Genomic DNA, 23,558 nt, shown 5'->3' on the forward strand with positions numbered 1-23,558 from the left:
GCCAAGACATACTACATATATATATATAAAAAGAATCATTGCAGTCATACCACAAACAAATTGCATCACAGTTGACTTGGAAGCAAACCAACTTACTACTTTTCAAGTGATCACGTTGTTTAGTGCAGCTTGTGTGAACTTTACTGAACAGATTACGGACTGTATTTTCGTGGTGACTCATATTTTCCCTGAAATTGTCTTTACCCATTTATGTGGTATTTCAGTGAATCTGAATCTGCAACTTCAGTGCACCAGTCTCCACTATAGAATAAGTCTTTGTTAACCACTTTGAAAAGTGGGGAGGCAGATTTTTCAGACCTCTGCTAGTACTTTTAAGATCTTGGTTACCTACAATTTTTTTGAGTTCCTGTGTTAGGAGTAGATAGACCAGTAGATGATGTTGAAGAGGATGTAAGATCCAGGAAAAATTACCCGGGAGTACTTATCTATGGCATGTGTGTCAATCCACACGTTGCTGTAGGCAGTGGAGCCAACATGGCCAGTGATCTGGTCGCTTTCCATTGCCAGCTGCACCAGCATCCTCTCCTGTTTCACCCCATTCTCTCCTGGCATGCCATAGTTTCCTGTTGTGTTGACATCCACCTCACTGTAGCTGGCTGACATAATGCCAGGATGGGCCATACCACAGGTACACGGCAGCTGCAAGGAGACAAAATGTATTCAATGGCTTTCCAAAACATAACACGTCCACAAAACCACTTGTGAGTAATTTTTCACCTCAGAAAACTTGTACTTCAAACTATTGCTTCCAAGATTTTCACATTTCTTGTTTTGGGGGAAAGGCATGGAGATGAGAGACTGGTACTAACCCTCTCTCTGACTTTCCTCTCCTTGCGTTCTTGTAGAGTTGACAGGTAGTTGACTGCAGCGTACTCTATCACCGACAGGAACACAAAGACAAAACTGACCCAGAGGTAAATGTCCACAGCTTTGATGTACGACACCCTGGGCATGGAGGCATTGACTCCAGTGATGATAGTGGACATGGTAAGCACCGTGGTTATACCTGAAGCAGGACAACAAGTTCAGAACAGGTGACTTCAGCCTCATGTTTGATGTATTAGTAAGTGTTAGTGATAAACAAGGGTAAAGAGGGCACATTTGTCTGAGAGACGAGTACTATTCCTCCCGCTGAAGACACTGCTGTTTCGGCTGTCAGTGGGTCCCAATATTAGGTCACACAACAAGCCAAATACAAGTTTGAGTTCACTAAAAACATGTGAAGAATAGTTACCTGGATTATGGAAGTTATGAGCTCAAAGTCAAAATGAATTGGGAGTTGAAGCATCTATTAAATTTTAAATGAAAATAAAATTGAAAGTAATTTATTGACTTTGAAATTTCTTTTTCCATTTGTGTAAGCATTCATTAAGTGATTATTGTGGTTTTCGGTAAAACAAAAATTGACAAGTCAATTTTATCTGTATTTTATTTATATAGCCTAATATCACAAATGACTTCACAGTCTGTTCAGCATATGACACCCTCTGTCCTTAGACCCTCCATTAGGATAAGGGAACACTCCCCAAACTAAGAACTGAGGACTAAGCCAGCAATCATCCAACTAATGACTCCACCAAGTAGCTAACCACAGCAAAGCACTCTCACCCAGCGGCACTCTGGCAGGGACGGCCCTGCGGTCGATCCAGAAGGACACCCAGGACAACATGACCATCAGAGTGGCAGGGAAGTATGTCTGCAGCAGGAAAAAGAAGATGTGACGCCGCAGAGTGAAGTTGATGTACAGACGATTGTACCAGCCTGGAGAGGAGAGTAAGTTAGAAGTTGCATAGGTCTAAGATAGTGTAGGCCTCCATCAAAAGACAGCTCTGCACTTTTTGTTAGTACCTGTGCTGCTGTAGAAAGCCAGCCTTGTGGTGGTGTGGAACTCTTGGATGAGGAACTGGGAGAGAGAAATTCTCTCATCTGTGTTTAATGACCTGTTCCCTTTTTTCCAGTACAGCATCAGGTCATCATCTGTATATGCATCTGGAAAGACAAAGAGTATCTGTGGCACAAATTCTATTGTAACTAATATGAAAATAACACCAGAGTGAAGGTTCGCTCAAATACAGTAACAACACCCTCTACAGTCTCCAGTCTTTAGTAACAATTTAATGACATTTCCTTAATTTAGCATATTCACATAATAATGAAATAAGTAAAGACAGAGCAGTATCCCACAGCTTCTGCTGCTACAACAATACTAGTCTATGGAAATCAAGAGAATTATCAGAATGCAGGTTGAAACTGTGTAACTCTAGAGGAGAGGAAAGCCACACTAAGCTTGATCCCATCAGTCACTTACAGCTCTCTATCTCCAGAGAACACGTCTGAGTATCCAGAGGAAAGTGACTCAGGTCCATGCTGCACATGGCTGTGACTGTCACCCTGCAATGACAAAACAACAGTAATGCGATGACAAAATACTACTACAGAAATAATTATCTCAGCTATATCAATGGGATATGAGCATAGTTAGTCATATTTATTTTTAAGCAGTCAGTAAGAATTACTATTGTATTTGTTCCATAGCACAATACAGTCTCACTGGATCTACAAAGGTTGCTCTTCTGGGCATAGGTGATCTAGAGTTACGCTACATAACTAAAGTTCTATTCTGCACAGACTTCGCCCTCTAGGACTATCACAAGTGGGACAAGGGCAAAGCACAATGTGGTCCATTCCCCACTGGGTCAGTCCAATGGGTTTGGGTTATATCTTTAACCATTTCATGTATCTGCAACAACTATAAATGAACGCTAACAGTAATAAAAACAGCATGTACATTAACTAGAATTCCCTTTGTGTTCCTTTCTACAGGAATCACTCTAGCCCAAAATATACAACATCTCCTTCCCTCTTGTAATAGATGTCCTGTGGAATAAACGATTGAGAGATTACTCAGGATACATCTGGAAGATATCACCTGTGAAGGACAGCACATATCCTGCAGGTAAATGCACAGATACACTGTAACATATACAGTAATCAGTAATATCAGTATATCAGTAATATATATGAGTGTTTCCACTTCATTCATTCAGTCACTGTGGCCTGCTATGCCTTCTGGGTAATTACTTGGTACCCAAAAGTAGAACTAAGACTCAGACCAATCTGCTTCCTGCATATCCCAAACACATTAATTTCTGTATGAACTGCAAAAATACCGTACCTTCAACATTAGTGCAGAGTTTACTTTTGGTTGTTAGTGTATTTTACGGAACTGGGACACACTTCCACAGAGGCTATCAGATAAATATCATGTAGCATGTATTCAGAGAAAGCTTTGGTTCTGCTGGAACTTAATGTGAATGTTAAATTGAACATATTAAATTTACTATAATCTGTTTTTATAGACAGTTATGGTAACTGACAGAAACTGATACAACGGCTAATAATGATAATCATCCAGAAAGAAATACAGTTAATGTGAGGATATCAAGATGCAAAACAAAAGCGACAGTTCACCTCTTTTTTTTTTCTTCTTTTTTTATTGAAACAATATCTTTTAGCCCACCTAAATTTAGGTGTTCAGTGAACTTTGAAGTTCAGTGGACACCCCAAGAGGCAACAAGCTGAAAACTGTATTTGACATCTGGTTTTAAGGGATGAACAAATTTTGACTTTTTGGGGGAATTACCAGTCCTACAGGATCATAGAGAGTTAAATGGATTTTGAGGGACAGTTGATATTAAGCAGAGACAGTGGCTCATTGGGGATGTTAGACTCATAACACCAACTATGATGTTTTTAGTATTGCATGTGTAACCTTCAGCAGAGAATGACCCCTCTATATTCACAGGCAAACACTGCGTCAGTCAGGGGTTTCAGATGAGATTTAGTTTCCCCACTCAGAGATGAAAAATGAAAACACGTAATCCAGCTCACAGGACGAAAGAAGGCCACACAATCTGCAGGCCAGGTCTACAAACTGTCATCCTTACTTGCCAATCTGCTTTAGCCTGGAAAATCTCCATCCAGCACCAACCCCATACAGATTAACCCAACTCATGGTTGGGCATGGTTATATCTACTATTTACCATCAAGTGCTCTTCAAACATACACATAGTATAAATTCACCAGGTAGCAAAAGGCCACAGTCCACATCAAGATCAGGATCAGGATCTCTGATTGAGTCCAAAACAGATGACAGACTTAAGAAAACAAGAGTTCTGTGTGATTTCATGTGTGAGATGTGGATTTATCTGACCATTTCTACTGATTATTAGGCTCCTTCTATCAATAACATAACTATCAATCACCCTCAGCCATAACATTCAAATGTTTCAGATCAAATAGTGAATGTTGGTGAATGCAGACTTGTAGATAATGATGTCATCATTTGAATTTGTCCCAGTCTGTCAGGAAGGCAGGACTATGCTTCAGTTTTCACAACAGGAGGCAGATGGCCAGCTGTTAATCTCTGCCAGGCTCTGTAATGTGGATTACAACATCAACTATCTTTGCTGGGAGCCTTCTATCACTTGCCAAAATTACAAGGTCTTGCTCAGCAGTATTAGCCGTCATAATTGGCACATCTCTATGCCCTTAAATACACATCTTGTGCTGTGGCAGCTGGTGCCACTTTGTCTTGGCAGGACAATCGATAGTAATTACATCCCATGAACACCCACTAACACCATAACCTGCTCCAGTGAGTAAAGCATTATCTATATTCAGTGAATATTGGCCCCCACCTTGCCTATGACTTGCTTTGTTTCTGACGGTGAGATGGGACTAGCTTAGGATGAAGAGTGAAAGCAGGGACAAACAGCTAGCCTGGCTCTGTGCACAGAGAAAAAAAATATCCCAATTCTCAAACTTATTTACACAATGTATAAAATTACAGTTTGTGATTTAGGAAGAGTTAAGCTTTGGAACTATTTGCCTCTCTGACAAACAACAGTGTATCCATCTGGCCATTACTTTTGGGCAGCTCCTTGGGTTGCCAGATCCAGTCAGCGAGTAAGTTTTAATATGGGCCTTCATACATGTTGAGTGTTGGCCCCGCTGACAGGGCGAATTACCTGAGACTGTAGAGGACTTTGCCATCTGGGTAAACTCGCAGCATGACATTGTCAGTGGTGGTATCATGTGTGAAGGACTTCTTAGAGTGGACAAAAAACATATCTGGTACCCAGATTTTCTTCGCTAGGCGGCTATCGAAGGTCATGCTCTGGTTGTTGTTGCTTCTGAAGGACAGTCGTTCATCCTTCCAGTAGTGCCTCAGATACAGGGTCATAGTAAAGTCCTTAAAAAAGCAAATTCATGCGTGTTACAGTACTTACTTTCTCAACAAAGTATATACATGAATGATCTTACTTACAGTTTGGTCCAGACATACCATATCAACCTCTGAAATAGCATCCAAACTTTCAACCTGAACATCCACTCCAACTGGAACTGCAGGCCCTTAAGGAATATGTTTACAAAGATGCATTAACCTGCAATTTACAGTCGTGTTGACATGAGTGTTATCTTTAAATATAGCAGTGGACAGCACAGTGTATGCAGATGTAGCCTGGGTTTCAGGTTCCATACATTTTCAAAACATGGTGATGTAGCATAGAACTAGGGTTATACTTGGTGTGAACAATTTCCTGGTTTGAAATTAAGGTCTTACCTTTTGCATGACTTGAACTGGAATAACATCATTGCATTTTTAAAAAACACAACACCCAGCTTTAAAGACCTGTTTGCGTTGCCATCTAGAGGCTGCTGAATGCTCTCTTTATGCTCAATGCAACAATACTTCACATTGCACTACAGGAATACAGTGCTACACCAGGCTCAGCTCTTGACAGGAGACTGCCCTCCCATGAACATAGCAGCATCATTTGCTCAAATGAGTGAAACCGAAAGCTTGAGAGAAGTTCAAATCCTGCACATTTTTCTCAAGTGGACATCAGTGAGATGTTAGAAAACTTGTCAGGTGCAGCTCCCATGAATCTGATGTTGGAAGGATTTCAAATGCTGGAACCTTAAACCTAAATCTAGTCATTTTTGTGTTTACTTAGTGACATAGAGATCTTTGTTTAAGTTATTCTGTTTTTTTGAAAATCAGGATAAGAACCACTTAGGGTAACACTCTTATTGTGTATGGGTCAAAACCCTAACCTCAACACAGACATAAACCTGGGAACACGGGACAGTGGGAACACGGGGACTTGGGGAACAATGTAGAACTGTGGGACATAGGACTCTGGGAACATAGGATATATATATATATATATACACCATGAACACATATGCATACCATGAAAAAACAAACATTTTATATAACAACCCTACAGTAACTAATCAGACTGAATCCAGCTCAAATATACAAATATAGTGATATAATCAGCTGCAATAAAGACTGACCAAAGTATGCCATTAACTGAGTAAAGGCTTTTGAAGAACTCCATGTCAGATTTCATACTAAGAGGGGAAATGCACATGTAAGAATTTAAAAAGCACAATGATTCAGACTTTGAGCACGGCGATATTATTGCAGATTAAGACGAGAGTTATTGAAACCTAAAGCTAGACTGTTGCTGCTTGATAATTAATCACTAGCCCACACCAGCATGGTTCAGACATAATCCTACTCTGTTATGTCATCTCTACAAGCCAGTGCTGGACTCCCAACTCCCACGTTTGGATGAGCATATAGATCAGATGGTGTGGTTTGTGGTTTAGTGTAAAATCAAAAAGAACATGTGGGTCATGACTTGTCTGGACACTAAATTAATACAGATGCATCTCTGAATAGAGATCACCGTCCACTGGCTGCCTACATGACGACAGATTGACACAGCTTCATTTAGTTCAGAAAGATAAAACTCCTTACCTCCAAATCCCGGTCGCATTGTAAAGTCATGGTCGTCTATCCTCAGCAGCTGCTCTGTCTTCGTACCCCAAGCTTTAGTTATATCTGGACTCCTCTTCAATATGGGACTGAGGGAAATGTTCGGAAAACAATTATTCAAGAGTTTATTTCTCAACTACCATCTGTGAATAGAGTCATGTTGACTGACTGATTATATTGTTAATTGTTTTGCATTTAAATGATAATACATTCCTAATGTGCATCAAGTCTATTCTATCAATGCTTCTGTAGAAATATTATTATTTTGCCTTTATGGATGGACAGGAGAGTGACAGAGTGGAAAGGGGGAGAAAGAGGGGACAGAATGCAGCAAAGGTCGGAAACAAACCCGGGCCGCCTTCAGTAAGAGCACCGCCTTAGTACAAGGTGTTTGTGCTCTACCAGGTGAGCTACCCTGGACCCTGGAAATTCGATGTTGAGAAACCAGCTCACTTTCATGTTTCTGGGGTGTCACAGCACAGTTGGCAATCATCTTCCAGCGGTATGTTTGTGAAGGTCTGATTCAAAGTTAATTGTTAACCTCAGCATATTTCAACTTGCCTACACGGTCTTTGTCTCACAAACTCTTGGTATGTGTAACCAATTAGCTGTGATGCACAGAATAAACTGACATAAACAATATACCTATAAAGATGGGCAAACCATTTGCTCATGTAACACCATTAAAAGAAAGACAAAAGTGAACTCATTTCTTGGAAACAAAAAGGCTCAATGTTAAGTGCATATGAACAAAATTTCTGGAACCAGAATCTCATTTCCACTTGAAATAAGACTCAAAGTTAGACTCTACTGACTGGTCATGACATGCATGACATGAAGACATTGCTTAATGGGATTTTAGGTTCCATTTTAAATAGTCAGTATATTGCAATTACATCGCAGTATGTCTGATAAATGATCTTAGTGGCCACATTAATAGGTGCACCTTGTTCTGGAAACAATGTGAAGTCTTCGTGACATGGATTGAACAAGGTGCAGGGAACTTTTGTTAAAGATGCTAGTCCATGTATAAACGATCAAAATTTGGCAACACCCTCCACTCTTCTGCTGTTCAGTTTTGGTGAGTCTGTGCCCACTGTGTCCTCAGGTTTGTGTTTTTAGCCAAGCCAACAGGAGTGGAACCAGGTATGCACTAAATAGAAGAACTCTTGCAGTGTGTGGTTAGTTGACTTACACGTCACCATCCACACAAAAAACTGCTGACTGCATGCTTTTTGTTTTTTGCACCATTCTCTATAAATTCAGAGACAATTGTGTGTGTAACATGGTTTCAGGTTTGCTGTGTGTCAATTATTAAGTAATTTGAAATATGTGTTATGTGAGCACAATATGACCTACATGGGTTCAGATGTTAAAAGTACAGTCTGGGGGTGACCCTATAACTCAGTTGGTGGGGTGCCCTGAAACATATCCCAATTAATAATTTAATTTAATGTCTTTTCTGTTCTATGCTGTCATCAGCTGTTCCAACAACAAACTGAGACTTTGCCAATAAAATGCAACCATGGCACAACACTAGCCATCACTAACAGTGAGACACCAGCTGCATGTCTCTTACTAGGTGGTCAACTTTCTGTTTCCTGGCAGAAAATCTCCTTTTAGAGTGTCATGTATTGCAAAGAGTATTCAAGGGTTAAGTGAACTTTTCAATGTTGTGCACACCTGACAATGTGCCAGTGGTGGAACTTTGCAGTGTGGCTTGTGGTCATCATATTGAGTTTATGCGGCACAGGTAAATAATCTTCGGAACTTCCTAATTCTGAGGATAAGAATGGATTATACTGGGTTTACTAAAATACACAAAAGCAGCCCATCCTCCTCACCCGATACTGCTAACAATGGTGCGATTAAAATGTTGACCATATGCCTCTAAGCCCACTTATGAAGCTAAAATCTCCACTATATATCGTTCTCCTGCTCAGCCTCTGTTATCATTCTACTTGGACTGAATGGATTCGAAATAACCAAACACACATACCTGCCAATCTTGCGACTGGATCTTTCTGTTAGAGACATTTCTCTTTTCGATCTGAAATGGGAAAAACATAACAGAAACATGATTTAGGAAAGCATTGTGCAATATTAGACAGCGCTGAAACTGAGCTGGGTAAATCTTGAAGGTGATCTTGAAGGTGGGCATTTTGAAAAACAGAGTAAAGATTTTGGAGCTCTTTGAAATGGTGGTGTCATTCTCATTCATTACATAAACACATACTCTCAACAAAAGAGGGAAAATCAAATATTTATCCAAGACAAGATGTGTGCTTTAAATAAGCCTCAGGAAACAAGGTAACCTGGACTCTCACCCCAGATGCCTACAGGAAATTAGGTAACATTATGAGATATAAACACAAAAACTCAGTGTGAAAAGTTAGCTTCATATAACAGAATTACCAGATGACTGTAATTCTAGTTACCTCCTTTATTTTAAGTGGTATAATAAATGTTACAGTCTAATGGCTGCCAACACCTCTGTAAAATGAACAAAAACATGACTCTTATTATCAGGTGATTATACACTAATGAAAACACAACTTTGAATATATAAATTCTGCCAATAAATCTCCTTAAATCCTACACACTAGAACTTTACCTTAGTTTCAGCCTCAAATTTTTACATTGGTGTCAGATCCATTCAGAGGAAACTGAATTCACCAGTGCTGGCTGAATCTGTTGCTCAAAAAATTCTTTTGACCATTGGTCATTTATTCAGTTTTTATAATCATTTATATATATTTTTCTGCATAACCTGTTACATTTCTTGTTTATACTGGACTATCTTACACTTACCCTACTGTAACTTTTCATAGACTGGCAGCAACAAAGCCCAAATTGCTCAGCAGAATGTGATAAATGTAACAAACATAAAAGCCATATATATATCAGGTTTTCTACATTGTTTTTTTTTTTTTTTACCATTTTTAATTTAGATGCATTCCATCATCTTGTCTTACTCTCTTCTTTTGGAGTGGTTTCATGGCAGCTGACTGTAGGATTATTGCTGCCAGCTGTTTATCTCGTTGAGCCAACACCTAATAATCTCGGTAGCAAATGGAAACGTGCATTCATTTGCACTTTCTTTTGCCAGTTTTCTTAAAACTTTAAAATTTGTGCTACATTTGGCAACTTAGCTTATGTACTCTTCCCTCATCAGTCCAAACTTCACTTACTATGACAATAAGCTCATATAAACACATTTTTCAATCATTTTGTCTGTATTTATTCATAGTGCAACAGCTACAGCAAATTAAATCCTCTTTATTTTTTTCCAGATTCCATTTCAATTTGTCTGAATTCTGCATTTTATGACTGAAGCTCATTTTGTCATCATGAATATCAATGAATTTGATGTAACACAACGTTGTAGTATTCTGCTGGACAGGACAGCCTCCACATGCAGCTCAAACACAGCAGGTAAGTGGGTCTAATGGAGGCTACTCTCATATTCAGGCAACTCTCCTTGTTTACAATACCTGACCAGAAACACATGTAGTTTTTTCTTTTCTTTTTTTTTCTTTTTTCCAACAGACTATCTAACTCTGCTCATGGCCACAAAGTCTTCAATAAACTCACGTTTTACATGTGTGGTTCATTATTAGAAACTAAATCCACATTTTGGCAATTTCCGTGATATTCTCCTGTATTACCTATGGTAGATGTGAAAGCACAGAGTAGAACCGGCTCAGGAGCTAAGCAATTTACTGCTGTGAATGAGGTCAGCAGCAAATGTATGTTGGCCACTCAAAAAAAGGCCAAAAAAGAAAAAAAAACTGTATCAATTTAAATGCACACTATATTGGATGACAAGGAGGCCAGAACTGTCTGACGCGCATCAGAGTCCATTATTTCCTGATAATGGACACCTCAAAGGTCATTATCACGCCTAAATTATGGTCACTTGCCAAACAACGACAACAAAAAAGTTTTACAATCAACATCAAGTTTTTCACAACACATAACTCAGTTTCCCTGGTAACACCTGAAGGTTTGACTAATACCTGGAACAATCATTACCATCCCATAAGGTTCTTATGCTATAGAAACATTGTTTACTACTCCAGTAAATAGGATTACAATAGGATACCTTAGATACAGCTTGGCAACAGGAAATATTTCTAGTCCAGTCAGATATTGGACACTGCTCCCCTCTCTATGGAAGACTAACAAACAAGAGGAAGTAAAGGTTTCTTCAGCTGATTGCCTTTTCTGCTTTTCAGTTTAAGCTAAGTAACTCCAACCTCTTCAGTCTCATCCAGAGACCAACTTGCTTCCACCGCCCAGTGATCACCTGAGCCTGAACCTACAGAAAACCAGTGTTAATTTTATCAATGAAAATTCTGAGTGTTTGTTGACGTCATTTTATTGCATGACAAAATTGTAAATGAAAAAAATATTGCTCACAAAAATTACAGCGAAATCTCTGTTCATCATTCCCTGATGACTAAAGACAAGATGAAAATGTTGTCTGTGATTGGTCGGACAACCTGGTTGTTATTTTAATTTTTAACCAACCACTTCTGCAAGTCCAATTCTCTCACTGCCCCATCTCATTGGATGTTTCAGCAGCATGTCAGGTGGGAAGGAAGAGAGGAGACGACCTATGGAACTTGGTCTCTTATATTCCATCCGAAAAAAAGACTATGTGTTTCATTTCCAATGAGGATTGAGCAGTTTGCGGAGTCAGTGCCACTCACTGTCTCAAGTCAGTCTTTGAGCAAACTAAGCACTTTTGCCAATCAGTTTTAGGTTGCTGTGAATGTGTTTTTGATGTTAATCTATGCGTTTTGCTCAACCTCCTACCAATTTTAAAGATAACAAGCTCTGGAGGGAACTGCTTTTTTTCTGTTATCACTGTGTTTTTTTTAATAATTTGTATTTCAGAGGAGTCTTGTTAAAAAAATGACCCCCAAGTCAATGAGTAGGAATTGGACCAGATTATTTCACAGTATTTGTATTTGGACTCATAACACCACTGCACTTTACAAAAAAGGACAGAGCAGAATCTGCTCAGGAGGCTGAGGTCTTTTGGGGTGAGTGGGGCACTCCTGAAGACCTTCTATGACTCTATGGCCACTGCCATTTTCTACGGTGTAGTCTGCTGGGGGAGCAGCATCACATCACTGACAGGAAGACAAACTTATTAGGAAGACCAGCTCTGTCCTGGGATGCCCTCTGGAACAGGTGGTGGAGGTGGTGGGGAGAGGAGGATGACAGCCAAGCTGTCCTCCATGACAGTCAATGACTCCCACCCACTCCAACACACACTCACTGCACTGAGGAGCTCCATCAGTGACAGGATGCTACATCAAAAGTATGTGAGGGAGTGGTATTGCAGGTCATTAATTCTTGCAGCTGTCAGACTGTACAACAAAAACTGCTCCAAGTAATCAGTGCAATAATCTGTGCAAAAATCTGTGCATAACAATCTGTAAATACTATTTACAATTTCTTAGGATGACGTTATTCTTTTATCCTACTCTTTTGTATATATACTTGTTGTTTTGAATTTGCATTGCACTTGTTCAATACTCTATCCACTTTATTGATGCTGCTGTAAATTGGAATTTCCCCCCCGTGGGACTAATAAAGGAATATTGAATTGAATTGAATTGAATTTCTCTAGGGTGTATACAAATGAAGAGGGCAGTGTGCCATGTCTACAGGGTCTGCCTCACTTTTACTGTACATCCAGGCACAGTGCCATGTATGCAGAAAATAAAGAGGATGACCTGTGAGGAAACCTAATTGTTTATTGCACTTTATCTAGCACACTTTAGGCATTCATTTTTCTATGATTTATAAAAGTACAGTAAGTCAGTAACACATTCTCAGCCTACTGACTAAATGCATAGTTCAAAATCTATTACAGTTAATGAAACTGTCAGAGAAAATTCTGACTAAAACATCTGACACAGTTTCATTGACTAGTTTTGGCATGTATTTCCTGACCTGACAGTAGGACTGACTTGAGAGCGAAGCCTATACCTGAAGTGACTCCACAGTGGAGCCCTACAGGCAGACTGTCTTCATCATCTTGAATTGTCCAGGAGGAGTGAGGGTGTCGATCTAATTCTGTGTGTTTGATGCATAAAACAAAAACAAGCCAACCAGGCTGGCAAGCAGCAGTAGAAATCCCACAGTTTCTACAGTAATCCATGTCACTTTGAACATTTCTACAGTTTGTTTGAACCACACATCTTTGAGATGTTGAGACCACACGTCTCAGCAGCTAGAGGTGCGTTATTCTCGGAATATGACAACTCCTACAAATATAGAGAGAAGTGTGATTTAGTGCCTTAAGTTGTTCCCGACTCATCTGTAATAAATGTGTTATATGGTGAACTGTTTGGGCTGAGTGTCATTTTGCTTTCAATAGCTTACTTTGGGGGACCCATTCATACATGCCAAAGGACCATTGCAGATGTTTAATTGGTCTAAATTGTATATGTTTATCATTTTGTCTAGGTATGAATAAACTTGAAACTTGAAATGAGAACTAGCCTCCACTGTGTCAGCTACGAGCTGATTCGCCCTTAGTTAGTTTTATTTGTGTTTATTGATGGCTTTTGCTATTTCATTTGTGGGTCCAAAAGAGTAAAAGCAGTAAATTGTGTTGTTGATTTCATGCTAACTGTGTGTCAGTCACAGGCAGAAGGTAACAGCTGATTTCACATCAGTTTAAAGTATTTATGTATGTATTTCCGGAAATACATGCCAAAACTACTCAATGAAACTGTGTCAGATGTTTTAGTCAGAATTTTCTCTGACAGTTTCATTAACTGTAATAGATTTTGAACGATGCATTTAGTCAGCAGGATAAGAATATGTTACTGACTTACCATACTTTCATAAATCATAGAAAAATGAATGCCTAAAGTGTGGTAGATAAAGTGCAATAAACTATTATGTTTCCTCACAGGTCATCCTCTTTATTTTCTGCATACATGGCGCTGTGCCTGGATGTACAGTAAAAGTGAGGCAGACCCTGTAGACATGGCACACTGCCCTCTTCATTTGTATACAACCTGGAGAAATACAAATACTGTGAAATGATCTGGTCCAACTTATATTCCTACTCATTGACTGGGGGGTCATTTTTTTAACAAGACTCCTCTGAAATACAAATTATTAAAATACACACAGTGATAACGAAACAAAAGCAGTTCCCTCCAGAGCTTGTTATCTTTAAAATTGGTAGGAGGTTGAGCAAAACGCATAGATTAGTATCAAAACACATTCACAGCAACCTAAAACTGATTGGCAAAAGTGCTTAGTTTGATCAAAGACTGACTTGAGACAGTGAGTGGCACTGACTCCGCAAACTGCTCAATCCTCATTGGAAATGTGTTACAACCCAGCTCGCTAGGGACAGGAAGTAACAAAAAGCCAACCGGATGGAAACAGTTGAAATTAGTTATTTATTTAAATCAAAGTGCTGTAAATTGTTTTAATACAAAAAAAGCAAAAGGCCAAGACAACGAAAAGAGCGGGTGGGTGCTTTTCAAACAAATGAAATAATCAAAACCAAAAGAGAACTCTTCAAAAATGAGAGTTTGCTTGTCACACAAAGAAACAGAAATAAAACCCTCCTAATTGAGGCCTATAGCAAAAAGTGAAAACGAGAATCAAAAAGTACAAAATGAAATAGCACCCCTAAGCCTAGTGAGGTTAACAGTCAATATCTCGGGTGTGTGCAAAAATCAGTCAATGTCTAATCTAGCTCAATTCGAGTCTGGCTCTCAAAATGATCACAAAGAGCAGAACTCTGACAATTCTGTCACACAACAATTTGATCTCTCCTGTGCCGAGGACTGGTCACTGAAGATGCCAGCCGCAGACGCCAGGCTGAGACGACTCTTGTAGCCGGCAGGAAATGAGCAGCTTGCCTTGTTGTCTATCAGCGGGCACCCGACATGCACCTGGCATGCACCAAGCAGGGGAAAAACATCCAATGAGATGAGGCAGTGAGAGAATGTGACTTGGTTGATTGGTGATTGGTTAAAAATGAAAACAACAACCAGGTTGTCCGCCAAAACACAGACATTTTCGTCTCGTCTTTAGTCGTCAGGGCATGATGAGCAGAGATTTCGCTGTAATTTTTGTTATCAATATTTTTTTCATTTACGTTGTCGCTACAGTTTGGTCATGCAAAAAAATGACGTCAGCGAAAACTTATCGTCAGAATTTTCATTGAGAAAATTAACACTGCACAAAAAATAATGAAACAGCACACCCAGCTAATTGGTGTGAGTGAAGCTAACTGCTGCAACAGAGAAAGAAGACCACCAACTCTGAAAGACAGAAATCATCTTTGAAGACCCTGCTCTAGTCTGCTCATTACTTTCATTTTTAACTTGATCAAATTCAGAAAAGTCAGAACTGTTTCCATCAAAGCTGTGTTCATGTCTCTTGCAGATGTCAAGGGCAGGGCTTGCGGACAGGCAAGCCAGGCAGTTGCTTGCAGCCCCCTACCACTAGGGGGGCCCCGGCCACTTATTTGCAACAACAATTATTGATAGGCCAGGGGGGTATTCCAGAAAGTGGGTTATGTGAAAAAAAGTTAAGCCTGAGATGAGGGAAACTCTGAGTTTTCCGTTCCTGAAAGCAAGGTAACTGAAACTCTGAGTCAGTTACCATGGTAACAGACTCTGTGAACATCACCTGCTCACTGGCAGGTTTACTTTAAGAATCCCTGAGTTTCTACCTGTCTCCTCCCCATCTCCCCTGAAGAAAGCTGTTGGACATAGATGGCCTGTTCATTCCCAATCCGATTGATATCGAAGCCCAACTGATTCGAAACGTTTTATGTTGCGAGAGAATCTTCTGACCGAGATTAGATGTCCTGTCATTTCCAGAGGAATATCTGTTCGAACGCTACCGCTTTTCCTCAGACGGTATAATTTATCTGGATAACATTCTCCGGCCATACATTACCAACCTCACACACTGCGGGCGTGTGCTCACATCACGACAAATTTTATGCATAGTGCTACGTTTTTTTGCAAGCAGTAGTTTTTTGTATGACATTGGGGATGCAGAGCACTTCGGAAAGGCAACAGTGTGTAGAGCTGTGAGGAAAGTGGCCCTCGCACTGAAACGCCTGTTACCAATGATGGTAGTTTTCCCCGGACACAAACCTCTTAGAAACATCAAAGAGGAATTCCACAGGATTGCAGGTAACTGATGTAAAAATCATATATTCTATTATCTTAAATTATGATAGACATTCTGCTGCGACCTCAGAGTGGGTTCAGTAGCTTAATTAGCTGTCATTTTGCAGGGCTTTCAAATGTGATAGGATGCATAGATGGGACACAAATTCCCATTACAGCGCCTGCAGAAAACGAAGGGGACTATTTGAATAGAAAATCCTTTCAGAGCATCAATGTCCAGGTTTATGACCTGCCATCTTTAAAATGATGTACATACATGAAAATGTATACATTACAATATACTGTAACTCATGTCATTCTCTGCACTGTGAAGATCATATGTGATGCAGCCTACATCATTACAAATGTAGAAGCCAGGTGGCCCGGCTCTGTACATGACTCCCGGATCTACTAGGAGTGTAGTCTGAGCAACAGATTTGCACGCGGTAAGGAAGCTAAAACTTTGTACAAATGTTCTTTGTCCCCCTTTTTAATGCACTCACATATGTCTTCTATAATTACAGGAGAGTTTGATGGCTACCTACTGGGGGATCGAGGCTATCCATGCCAGCCCACTCTGTTGACCCCTTACCCTGACCCTGAGCCGGGGCCCCAACAACGTTTTAATGTGGCCCACTGCAGGACTAGAGCCCAGGTTGAGATGGCCATAGTCATACTCAAATCCAGGTTCCAGTGCCTGCGTAAGCTCAGGGTCACCCCAGAGAGGGCATGTGACATCATTGTGGCATGTGTTGTTCTCCATAATATTGCAACTATTAGAAGAGAGCAACACCCTGCTGTACAAATGAATGACCCTGAGGATGACCATCCCATCCACCCTGCAGACAGGCAGGATGGAAGGGCTGTAAGGGACCTAAACAGAAGGAACTACTTTTGATTAAAACAGTCAAATAATGACAAATTCACATGTGGTTTGATCTTCTTTATTTCCTAAAAGTACAAAATCAGCAGTTAGGATTTGTAATATAGTTCCATCCATTAATATATTTCACCTGTGAAGTGCATCCACCTCAACTGGCATCCCAGTAATAGAATTTCAAGGTCTGTTTTTCTAATCTGGTGATCCAAATAGACCATTTCCTTTTCACTTTTCTCTATATGCTTGATGAGGTGGACTCTATACAACTCCTTCACTGGTAACTGGGAAACATATGGACGACATTTAAATCCTACAGTTCTACATACAGATTTAACATGGTATTGACCAAAAATCTCACTGTGTCAAGCTGCGCTGTGGAAGTTGATGGATCCTCCTCCTGGTGATGCCCAGCCATGTTCTGTTGAAGGACAAGAATGTGGTAGTTGTTTGTCCATTATCTATGCTCATCACTTCAGTGTACATGTCCAACTCATAATTCCACTCCAGAATGTAAAGGAATGTGAATGGGTAGAGCGCTGCCAGTAGCTATACATAATATACCTAAGACACACTTAAGTAGGCCTCTCTGGATCTCTCCCTGTGGCAGCAGACAGCGTTTCATCATCATCATCATCATCATCATCATCATCATCATCATCATCCTGTGATGCAGGAAAAGATACTGTTTCAGAATATCTTGAACTACCATTTGAGGCAAGATCTATTTAGTTTCATATATAAGAAGTTTTATATATAAGTTTTATTTTTTAAAAAGACACAAGGCTCAGATGAGCTTCCCCCGGGGATGCCTTCAGCCACCGGTCGGTCACAGTTTTGGCTGAGGGCCAGCTCCTCAGCCTCTGTCAGAGGTGGTGGAGGTGGCCCTCCACCCGTTTTTTGGGCCTCTGCCTTCTTTCTGTTGGCTGAGCAGAACTCAAATGTTAATCCTTTCTTAAATTAGTATTGTATTGAGTGCTCATGTACACATTGTCACATTTTAAATGACTTCAATACATATAAAATAAAAATGTGTAAACATTGTATGAAGTGTTAATCTACAAAGTGGAATATTAAGTGAGATGACGTGTTAAAACAACATGTTGTTTAATAGGCTAAGTCAATTTAAAAAATAAAATTAAAATCAAAGTGAGGTACAATCATAGCCTAGCAAAATATGCCTTACCTTTTTGAATGATGTTTTTATATTTCATTTTTAGCTGCTTCCAAGTCTGTTTCTCCCCTGTTGGATTGCATCTAAATGAAAATCAGATTTTATTCCTGTTTATATTTGGAACTGTATGCTACGATCTTAAGTACAGTTAAATGTTAAGTCAATGGAATAGTACATTCAAACTTACGCGTTGACTCGGGAAGCAATTTTCTCCCATGCTGTTTCTCTCTACTTCGCTGCTGCAGCGGTGTTACATTTACAGAAAGATATGTGGTCATACTCCACACAGGCCTGCAATAACACCTCCAACTCCAGCGGGGTAAAATAACGATCTTTTTTTCTCAGTTGTCATGGTGACTCGTAGTATCAGGGCTCCATTGATGATGGCTTTTTATAGTGGTTGTGCACACGCACAACTCAAGGTGAACATACTCAGAGTTGGTTGAACTAACTCTGATCAGCTGTTCTGGAACCGGAAACTCAGAGTTTCCCATCTCAGGGTAAGTCAACTCAGAGTTCAGGGATAAACTCAGAGTTTGTTGAACCTCCTACCTGGAATACCCCCCAGGTCTTTCAGGGACCTCTGTTGGTCCCTGGACCTCACTTTGAGAACTACTAATCTTTTTTTCAGCATTCATGTCAAATGTCCCAGAAATTGTGCATTTATGTGTGCAAAAACCAAATTTTGCAGTGTGCATGGGTGGGGTGGGGGTCCCAGAAATTTCTTGCTTGGAGCCCCAAGAGACCCCTGCAACGCCACTGGAAATATAAGTGAGTGAGCGCATTGTGAGGATATTATCACCCCTCCTGTCTGTTGACAGAGACTGTTGACTCAAGCCAAAGTTGCCATGTGTGGTTCAGAATGCCTGAGCTAATAGTGGTTGATGCTACAGAGTAATAGAAATACTTTAGTGTTAGGTCAAAAATTAGGATTTCCCATCCATATACAGCAACATGCAAACATTTTGGCATCCCTGATACTGATAAATACTCTGACTCAAACCTTGTCTCAACAACCAGAAGCCATGGACTCCTGAGCAGCTACCTAACACTCTGAAAATGAAAATAATTGATTGCCACAAAGCAGGAAAAGGCTAAAAGAAGATAGCAAAGCAATTCAAGGCAGCCGTTAAGTTAATAAATGGCAGTTCACAGGAACAGTGGAGGTCATGTTGAGATCTTTAAGAGAGAACTGCTCCTAAGGTTGTTGGAAAGGTAAATCAAAGCACACATTTGCCTACAAAAGACCTTCAGGAATGTTTTGCAGACAAACTGTGCAGCAACACCCAAACAAATATGACCTTCAAGAGTCCTCAGCAGAAAACCTTTCCTGTGTCCTCACCACAAAATTCACAGTCAGAAGTTTGCAAAGGAACATCCAAACATGCCTGATGTATTCTGGCAACAAGTCCTGTGGATTGATGAAGTTACAACAGAACATTTTGACTACAATGAGCAAAGGTTTGGTTTTGGTCTGGTTTGGATTTAGCTGGAAATGGGTGTAAATCCTAATTCCTCTGAGCAAAATAAAGTCAGTCCGTATAACAAACTAATATCCTTTAAAGTATAGTATGCTACACCCCTTTCATTCCCATTCATGTTACTATCAGCATCCCATAACTTTCCCAGTCTTTTGTTGCCCCTGTCTCAACTTGATTGAAATGTGTTGCTGCATCAAATTCAGAATATGCAAATATTTACAAAAATCAATAGAGGTTATGAAGTAAAGCATTAAATATATTGTCTTCATACTGTTTTCAATTGAGCATAGGTTAAGGAGGATTGGCAAGTTATCACAGTCTTTTTTTTTAAAGTTCTACACTGACATGACAGGAAGCAGCATTACCATGTATGTCAAGGATAAACTTGTGACTTTCAGAAAAATAGTAGAACCTATACCAAGACTTGAAACCTTCCATCAACTTTCCATGAAGCAAGATGTGGCTTTAATTTTGAGCAAGCAAAGTAAATTTCCAGTTGTAACCACTTATATCAACTAAGCTCCTCAAATACAAAATTTGATCTTCTGACAGTTGCACGGCAGAAAGAAAATATAAGATGTTTTGGATTTGTGCTTCATTAAAAATGACATTTAATCGCTGGCCTCATTCCAGCCTGCTAACCTTCTCCACAGCCACAACAATAGCAATAATTCAAAAAGCCCATTAACACACTTAGATTACAGGTTACGTAATTTGAGCAAGTGATTTTTCAAACCAGGCACATATCACATTTTCCTGCTGTCAGCTATGAACAGAAGTTTGATTATTGTGTGTGTATGACGGCTCTGTCCTGATTCCACATCAGCTCAGCTAAGAAAAGACTAACATACAGTAAACAGGTCACCGAAGTGGTGTCCAAAAACTATACTGAGTAAATGTTCTTGTACTGGAAGTTGTTGTTGCATCTCTTATGTGGCACACTGCAAACTTAAAATGCATGAATATGGTCTGATCTAAACAACAGTAGTATCCTGGTGATTACAAGAAACTTGTTCATATTTTCTCATGTTGCAAACAACTTGCATCAGCATCAGCTCTTTTACAAGATTACCAAACAGTCCCAAAGCATCCAACTGTGTTGGGGCCCTGTGCCCTCACAGGCCCCAAACTCCCCACCTTTGTTCTCCTGCAATTAATTTGATTAATAATAATAATCATGATTATAAACTGAAATGAAAGGGACTCCCTGTGACTAATCTTAAGGCTCTGTCTTGTATAGAGGCCCTGTGTAAAAATCTAGTTCTAATACCTTTAATTTGGGATGTCAGTGGTTAGCCATTAATTGGTTAATCACTGAGAATATTTTCGACTGGGTGCACATGCTTAATTTGCATACACACAGTGCGATGCACCGTATGATTGAGACCCATATGCTGCCAATCAGTGTGGTAGAGGGAGACTGGTTCAAAGAGCTAGTTTAGAGCTATGAGCCAGAGTATGTTATACCATCGAGATCAACATGCCATTGGCTGCAGCACCCTCGCTCAATACCGGACCAGTTTCAAAAATTGCTATAGCTATTAATGGCTATCAGTGATCTTGTAACAATTTACTTTTAAAAGTAATGTTATCCAACACTGATAACGTTATGTCTTGCACTGTAGTTGTCTGAAAATTCCTTTATTGAATTCAATAATAAAGGAATCACACAAGCATTGTTCATCTGGTGTTGTGGTGGCAAAATGCGAAAAATTGTGACCAGACCAACTGTAGATGCTTTAATTTTCACAATTTTGATTTAGCAATTTAAGTGGAAAATTAAAGACCTTTGAGAGTCAGGACACTTATCCTGTATGTAACCTATAAAATTATTTAAACACACTTTTAAATCCTCATGAAAAAAAAAAAATCTTTGTATTCTGTAGGCACAGAACACACACACACACACACACACACACACACACACACACACACACACACACACACACACACACACACACACACACACACACACACACACACACACACACACACACACACACACACACACAAAATCCCAATTTGCATTTGTATAGCTTTGCAGCATTATATTTGCATTTTAACACCTCATGGTCACAGTGGCTGAGGGAGAACTTCCACGGCAATTTACAGTGACGGAAATTGACGGAAATGTGACTTTTCAAGCAGTGGAATGTATTTTAACAGATATTTTAACAGGCTTTACTTGCAGATAGAAGCTTTATAGGACCACAATCATACTGATGCAATGCCTACATCAAACTGAATAATAACCTTACATCATCATGACAGAAGCTCGACAGAAGAGGGAAAATCCTTTTGCTTCCCTCGGACCAAATGCAACAGGGTATGTTCTAATTCCATAAATGGGCTCCATGATGAGACAAAAGAAAAATCTGAAATTCCACTTTACAATGAAAAACAATCCTGCCAAACCAGCCAAGAGGGCTAACTTTGGAAAAAACTGCCCAATATTTAATGCTGAGATTTATGCAAACACTATAGTGAAGGTAGTAAATGTAAAAATTCATGCCACCTGAGTACCCCCAGGCTCTTGATGAAGACCGTGTGATATGTTCTTGAACAAGCTTGAAAGTGGAACTTGAATTGTTTTCTTTGTCAACAATGAACTCAAACTCAATAATATCAACTTGAATTGCCTCTCATTCATCTTGTAGTTTTAACGAAACACTGATCAGCTTTTTTAAATCTTCTGAATGAAGGATTTTCTTAAACCAGTGTAACCATGCTGAAAAGAAATGCCTATAATCATCTGATAAGATGTATTTTTTAATAAGAGTGTGAAATTTAAGATTTTACACGTGATAATTCATCTTAATATGTCTGTTTCTCCATTTCTTCCACAATGAACTGACCTGACGTGCCTGTATGACTGCAGTATTTGACCTTTCAGACGCTGCTGTCCGGACATCCCGACCATCCAAAGCAGCAGGTTGAGCAGCACCACATCCGTGTGCATGGTGTCCAGCGTCCCAACGCGCTCCACACGTCTCAAAACGGCAGCTTGACCTTACTTCCACAACTTTTACCGCACATGCTTCGCGCCGTAAACATAGTGAGAATCTATACATAGATGCCTGGGCATTTAATCTCACAGAGGAGGGGAAGCAATTTCGTCTAAACCTATAAATCCTCCGCGTCAGATGGCTCGGATTTGCTCTCTGTGCGCTCGGTGGAGTCTAAACGCAGAGCGCATTGTTTCCGCCTGGTGTGAGCGGAGTCTTTCACCTCCACACGAAGGTAACAGCTGACAGCTGTGCAGGTCCACTCTTATACCCATGTGCAAAATGGTGAGTGATCAGAGGCGTAACGCCACGCTTGCCATTATTTCAGTGGCTTTTTTCACAGGTGTATGAAGGTAATAGGTCAGTTTGAACTGGGATAACGTGCTGATGATGTATAATCTGCTACATTTTACAATTAGACTGATGTGGACTGATGTGGTGACATAATCTGAGACACTCAATTGGATATAGATTTAGGAAGCACATTAGCAGTTACCAATATGTATGGGAAGTTATGTAACAGCCTCTTAATCCAAGGTGTGTCCATGTACACTGTAAGGTTTGCTGAGCCTGAATGCAGGCATAGGCTTCATCACCATGATATTTTTGCAGTCTTTCTTCACTAGTGTTTAACAGTGAGTTAAGGCTTGCACTACTGGTGCTGGAGTTCTGCCACCTGCTTTGGTCCTCAGTATTTTTTATTTCTTTCCCACAAATCCTACAAAAACAGAAAAGCCTGCAGTGAATTGTCTTTGCCGTTAAAATATGATATGATATTGACAAAAGTTATTGGATGTTGGGCACAAGGTCCTGCTTATAAAATGTCAAGTATGAGGCAAGCTCAAGACCTGGACCCTACATTTCTTATAATGCAAAGAAATAGCATTTCCATTACACTGTGGATTTGGATAGGATTTGGAGAGCCAGGTTAACTTTCTTCAGGCTCCACAGGAAGTAAAGGCGCTGTTGAGCT

The 23,558-nt window shown here is 39.9% G+C and overlaps 1 protein-coding gene across 1 annotated transcript; it reads right to left on the reverse strand.

The window, feature by feature from the left end:
• Positions 1-372: 372 nt before the first annotated feature.
• LOC139347562 (gamma-aminobutyric acid receptor subunit rho-1-like) lies at positions 373-22,736 on the reverse strand. The gene is made up of 10 exons (XM_070987261.1): positions 22,436-22,736; positions 8,875-8,925; positions 6,858-6,964; positions 5,370-5,437; positions 5,053-5,276; positions 2,330-2,412; positions 1,870-2,010; positions 1,630-1,782; positions 831-1,027; positions 373-660 (listed from the first exon to the last, which is right to left on the reverse strand). Exons 1-10 carry the CDS (start codon positions 22,537-22,539, stop codon positions 373-375), a joined length of 1,416 nt encoding a protein of 471 aa, XP_070843362.1. The 5' UTR covers positions 22,540-22,736.
• Positions 22,737-23,558: the final 822 nt, after the last annotated feature.

This window comes from Chaetodon trifascialis, chromosome 19 (assembly GCF_039877785.1).
Source record: "Chaetodon trifascialis isolate fChaTrf1 chromosome 19, fChaTrf1.hap1, whole genome shotgun sequence".
NCBI lineage: Eukaryota > Metazoa > Chordata > Actinopteri > Chaetodontiformes > Chaetodontidae > Chaetodon > Chaetodon trifascialis.